Source organism: Trachemys scripta, chromosome 1, assembly GCF_013100865.1.
Source record: "Trachemys scripta elegans isolate TJP31775 chromosome 1, CAS_Tse_1.0, whole genome shotgun sequence".
Classification (NCBI taxonomy): domain Eukaryota; kingdom Metazoa; phylum Chordata; order Testudines; family Emydidae; genus Trachemys; species Trachemys scripta.
Window position 1 is genome coordinate 65,335,036 of NC_048298.1, and position 6,000 is coordinate 65,341,035.

The 6,000-nt window shown below is 40.1% G+C and overlaps 1 protein-coding gene across 2 annotated transcripts in view; it reads left to right on the plus strand.

Moving 5' to 3' along the window:
- TBC1D15 (TBC1 domain family member 15) overlaps window positions 1–6,000 on the plus strand; it is an 80,268-nt gene that overhangs the window by 46,388 nt on the left and 27,880 nt on the right. For both annotated transcript variants that reach the window (XM_034771549.1, XM_034771559.1), the window contains 4 exons: window positions 2,469–2,572; window positions 2,838–2,932; window positions 4,615–4,731; window positions 5,215–5,315. In XM_034771549.1, the coding sequence (XP_034627440.1) occupies window positions 2,469–2,572; window positions 2,838–2,932; window positions 4,615–4,731; window positions 5,215–5,315 (417 nt within the window). The remainder of the gene's footprint in view (window positions 1–2,468; window positions 2,573–2,837; window positions 2,933–4,614; window positions 4,732–5,214; window positions 5,316–6,000) is intronic.

The following is a 6,000-nucleotide window of genomic DNA, read 5'->3' on the forward strand; positions in this document are numbered from 1 at the left end:
GGGAGGGAGAGAAGTGTAGGGTGAAATGTGACTTAATCTTTTAATGATATTTTCTTTCACTGTTGCAAGGTTGTGCCTGATGCTTCTGTAGTTTTCACCAGCATCTATGTAATCATTTGATTTTATTCCACTCATTTGGCAAACAAATTGCATTGGTTCTTTAAATGCCTTTCTAGGTAAAGGCCAGTCAGATTCTCTCTGTCCAAGTCTGTGACTATCTGCATTATGAGCTTAGGGGTGTGATTTTTCCCCTGCTGGTGCAGAAGCTCATCAGTAGTGCCCATACCAAATTCATTGACCAATTGACCATTTTGGTCAATTTCATAATCATATTTTTAAAATAGTCAATTTCAAGGTTTCACATGTTTTCATCTGAAATTTCATTGTATTGTAACTGTGGGGGTCCTGACCCAAAGGAGGTTTGTGGGCGGGTTGCAAAGCTGTTGTAGTGGGGTAATTGGATTGCTACCCTCATTTCTGTGCTGCCTTCAGAGCTGGCCTGGGCTCTGAAGGCAGCAGCCACAGAACTTCCTGCAGATTGGGGAGGTTCCGGAGGTGGGTCTGATCTCCCTCCTGAGAGCAGCCATGCAGGGAAAGAGGAAGTCCCATCCCTCCCCAGCCTGGCCGGGACTAACAGCAAGGAGCCCCCAGCTGGGGCACTCCCAGCAGCATGGGGGAGATCAGACCCATCTCCAGGAACCTCCCCCAGATTCAGGCAGCTCCGGGGTTGCTGTCTTCAGAGCCCAGCTATGAAGGCAATGCAATCTTGGAGCTTCCTGCAGCCAGGGGAGTTACCCGGAGGTGGGTCTGATCTCCTGCAGGAGCGGCCACACAGAGCAAGTCTCGTCCCCCCTGAGCCCTGCTGGGACTAGTAGCTGGAGCCCTGTGCATGGGAGCCCCCAGTGAGGCAACCGCAGCCCTGCCAATCCCCCTCCCCTACAATAGCTAGATTTCATGGGGAAGTCTGATTTCATGGTCCATGACACATTTTTTCACGGCCATGTATTTGGTAGGGCTCTACTGATCAAGCTAGTGCGAGTATAAATAGTAGTGAGGCCACAGTAGCATGGGTAGTGGTCTTTGGAACCCCCAACAGGGGCAACTTAAATATTTCACTCCAGGCAGTGTAAGGAATAAATCAACAGGAACTCAGCACTTCTGTCTGATCAATGAAAAATGCAAGTAAGCGTGCTCTAAAATTGCAGTTGCTTAGATTTAAGCACACTCAAACATAAGCAATAGGTTTAGAACATCCCAGATATTTACCTAACATCTGGAACAGTATTGAGTAAGTAACTGCAGGTTTGCAGTGGCCAGTTCCTTATACACCAGGGAGAAAGTGTGTCAGGAAAAACAGCTCTCAAGATGGCTTCAGAGGACTGCTCCAAAGCGCACTCTATTAGCTAATAATCTTTTATAACCTCTACAAAACGGATAGGTCATAATGACCCCTACTGTCTCATCACTTTTCTAACTTTCAATAAACTTTTAACATCAGAGGCATCTAAATTCAAGGTTTTCCAACCACCAAGGTTTTCAGACTCAGTTGTTTAGTTGTCTGTCCCCTCCTCCCATTCTGATTGATAGAAACTGCCAGCTAGGTTTGACCTTGTCTCTAAAAGCCTGTCTCCATATTAACGCTTAACGATGTGGCGTTCAGTTTCATTACTTCAGGGTGGCTGAATGCAAATAATATGATTGCAGTTAACTTAATCACATTCTGGGGTATACACACCCCTCAAATCCAGGGCAACAGTGGGAGTGGAGGCACATCTGAACCATGCTGAGTACAAATCCATCTGAAACCAGTGGGTATGTACTCAGCACATTTCAGCTGTGTCTCTGCTGCTGCTACCTGTGCTACCGTGGCTACGCTGCTATTTATACTTTTGCTAGCATGATGAGAATGCGGGCTGGTCCACACTTAGTCCGGACTTCGGACTAAGGTACGCAAATTCAGCTACGTTAATAACGTAGCTGAATTCGAAGTACCTTACTCCGGACTTACCGCGGTCCAGACGCGGCCGGAAGTCTCCCCCCGTCGACGCCGCGTACTCCTCTCGGCGAGCTGGAGTACCGGCGCCGACTGTGAGCACTTCCGGGATCGATTTATCGCGTCTTAACCAGACGCGATAAATCGATCCCAGAACATCGATGGCGTGCCGCCGGACCAGCCGGTAAGTGAAGACTAGGCCTGCGAGTATGTGTACACAAATTGGGGAATCGCATCCCTAGCTTGTAATGTAGACATAGCCTGTGAAACCTAATAACAAGGTGAGGTTGTAGGTACTGTAAAGCTCTATGGGAGGATACTCTTTGCCTTCAGTTAACCTGAAAAGTCGTCTTAACCTTTTGTTTTCAGTTATTGCTTTAAGACGTGTCTACATATTGTGGCATTGTTTCATCACTAGAGCTAGAATCTTACATTCTTTGATTCTTATGTATTGCATATGCATATTTTTCCTTAGGGACTCTGCCATGCTTTGAGAAAAGAAGTATGGAAATTCCTTTTGGGTTATTTTCCTTGGCACAGTACTAGAGAGGAAAGAACTAATTTGCAAAAAAGAAAAACGTGAGTACAGACCTACTTTTATACTACAAAGTAGGTTTAAACAGTTTCAGAATTTTTTCAAGCATAGGCTTATTGTAGTGATGTGGAAGTCTTCCTAAACCTGCAGAAAGCTAATTGTTTAATGTTATTGAATGCAGTTATCCACGGCTTACTCCTGTATGCGCTGGTTTTTTTTATTTTTTGAGATTGTGACATTCAAATAAAGAAAAGTGAAATGACTTAGCTAGTTGCATTTAGTTTAAAAATGACCTTTCTTTTTCTTTAGAGATGAATATTTCAAGATGAAACTTCAGTGGAAATCAGTCAGTGATGAGCAAGAAAAACGAAATTCAAGATTAAGAGATTATAAGAGTCTTATAGGTAATTTTCCTTTTAAAGATGTAGTGTGCAACGTATGGATATGAATTAGATTAATGGCAAGATTTAAAAAAAAAAAGAGAAGTGAAGCTCTTGAGATTTAGAATACTAGAGCCATTGCTCAGAGTATTTTGTGGCCAGAGAATTTGCTGTATAATCAAGCTCCAGAATCTCAGCTTTCACTAAACTTTCTTATAAAGCTTCTTGGAGTGCTTGGGCATGTCTACAATTAATTAGAGACATCCCCAGTGAAGAAGGGCACTGCCTTGCTCCAAAGGAGTGCCATCTGGTCTTCAGTGACTCTGAAATTATAAAAGCAATATTGAGTACAGTTTGTCATTTTTATCTCATTTTAAGATAAAAACGAGATCCAATATAATCCAGAAGCTAGCAGGTACGACGTGGGGTGCATCAGTGTTGCGAACATCTGCAGTAGCACTTGTATATTCAGTAACTGACTATTTTGCACCAGTATGGAGCAGATGTAGTCACACATGAATTGTGGATACCCAGCTAAATACAGTGATGCAGTGCATCATGGGAACCCTTAAGTCGACTCCAACACAATGGCTACCTGTCCTGTCTAACATTGCTCCCCCGCCAATACACCGAATTGCTGCAACATTCTGTGAAGCTCAGCGAACCTGTGAAAACAGATGTCTTCCTGTTACCAAGACCTTGACAAGCCCCCCCCCTGCAAAGCTTAAGTCCCGCAAGCATTTCTGGGAACATTCGTTTAGTCTCATGCAATCAGGCTATGATCAGAAGGAGGCTTGGAAAGAAGATTGACCTTCCATGGTCATCTTGGTCATCTCTGAACCAAATTCAAGCCAGCCATGCTAGATGCGGACATCTAATGCACAAATGGAGACTCAAGGACTCCCTGGTGTGTGTGTGTGTGTGTGTGGTTCCTCATGACAGACCATTGAACATATCACTACCTACTGCCCAATTTATAAATATGAAGGAGGCATTACTGCAATAAATTCTGCTGATGTAGCCATTTGGCTCAGTCAACTTCAGGCGAAATTGTAGTTGCTGCTGTACACCAGCCATACGAAAGAAGTGCAGTTTGTCATCAAATTCAGGCAGTGAGAACTCTGTTCATTGAAACAACACATAAAATGTACAGTCTATATCTAGGAACAAGCAGGCAGTTTCAGCTCAGTAATGATTACAGAAACAAGACAAACTAAAATTTCATAATACTTGCTATAATGAATCGACCAATTATAAGTGTAACAAAATCGCTTTAAGCTTGTTTGCATATTAGCTTTTTCCCATTAGTTTTCATATTATGCTGCATATCATATGCATTCAAGTGGCATTTTACAGTTAACTCATCTAAAGTAGTCTTCATTGTTTCTTTGAATTCAGTAAAAATGTTTTATATTTAATCATGAGGTTTCTGTAAAAAGTGTGTAACAATTTAAAAAAAAAAATGCAGATCTGCTTGTAAGTAAATATCTTATTCCAGACAGGAAGAATTTTCTTTTAAGTACTTAAAAGCTCCTTTAAAGCATTTTATAATGACATTCAGTGAATATAGTTGGTTATTAAACACATCAAAGCTCTGCAATAGTGTTTTGAGAAATCAATAACTTAAAGAGCATTGTGCATTTGTTAGATATAGGCTTAGTAAAAATTGTTTTGAAAATGTTTTGTATCTGTGGGTTATTTCTCAGAAAAAGATGTAAACAGAACAGACAGAACAAACAAGTTCTATGAAGGCCAAGATAATCCAGGATTGATCTTGCTTCATGACATTTTGATGACCTATTGTATGTATGACTTTGATTTAGGTAAGTGGGACTTGTCTGAATATTTTTTTTTATAAAAAGTTAATAGTGAGCAAGGATCACTTTTCAGAGTATTATTGCATTTCAAAAATCTTTTAGTGTCTAATTATATACTTTATGAAGGTTAATAAAGTTAAATTAAATAGAAATATGGGTGTACATTTTCTAAAGATTTGGCGAATCCAGGGTATACATGTTTACAGTTTTTGCCCATGTTTGCAGAACGTAAGCTTTTAATGATCAGATACAGGTATTTTTTTTAAGTCATACAGAGGAAATGGAATTTTCAAACTATTTGGTTATGCTGATTTGGAACATACCTACCAATCTGCTGTACCACTGAACAATTGTACAAACAATTCAGAAACAAATTTGAAGCTTGGCATCTTGGAAGAAAGGGAGAAAAATCATTTAATTTGGAGTTCATAATTGTGTAAATCACTAGTTAACAGTCTAAGATTAAGTTTAATTATTTCTTTTTTTAAGGGTATGTTCAGGGAATGAGTGACTTGCTTTCTCCTGTCTTGTATGTCATGGAAAATGAAGTGGATGCCTTTTGGTGCTTTGTATCATACATGGATCAAATGGTAAAAACAAGATTGTTTTTATTTCATAGTGTTCATGCAGCTTTCATTATCTGAATTTAGATGTAAAACTTTGTCATTTTATCTCTGTCTTCATAACTAGACTGGAAATTTTTGCACTATTTCCTCTATCTTTAGTGAAAAGAAGTGTTTTTAATATTTGCAAAGCCGAAAGAAACAGTTTAATATTGGTACATGTATGACTGCAGAATAGCTCAGAGGCATATTTGTCCAATAAATGGACTATGCCCATGTGAAGTAGAAAGCAACAGAGGGTCCTGTGGCACCTTTAAGACTAACAGAAGTATTGGGAGCATAAGCTTTCGTGGGTAAGAACCTCACTTCTTCAGATGCTACTTCTTGCATCTGAAGAAGTGAGGTTCTTACCCACGAAAGCTTATGCTCCCAGTACTTCTGTTAGTCTCAAAGGTGCCACAGGACCCTCTGTTGCTTTCTACTTCACATGGGCATAGTCCATTTATTGGACAAATATGCCTCTGAGCTATTCTGCAGTCATACATGTACCAATATTAAACTGTTTCTTTCGGCTTTGCAAATATTAAAAACACTTCTTTTCACTAAAGATAGAGGAAATAGTGCAAAAATTTCCAGTCTAGTTATGAAGACAGAGATAAAATGACAAAGTTTTACATCTAAATTCAGATAATGAAAGCTGCATGAACACTAT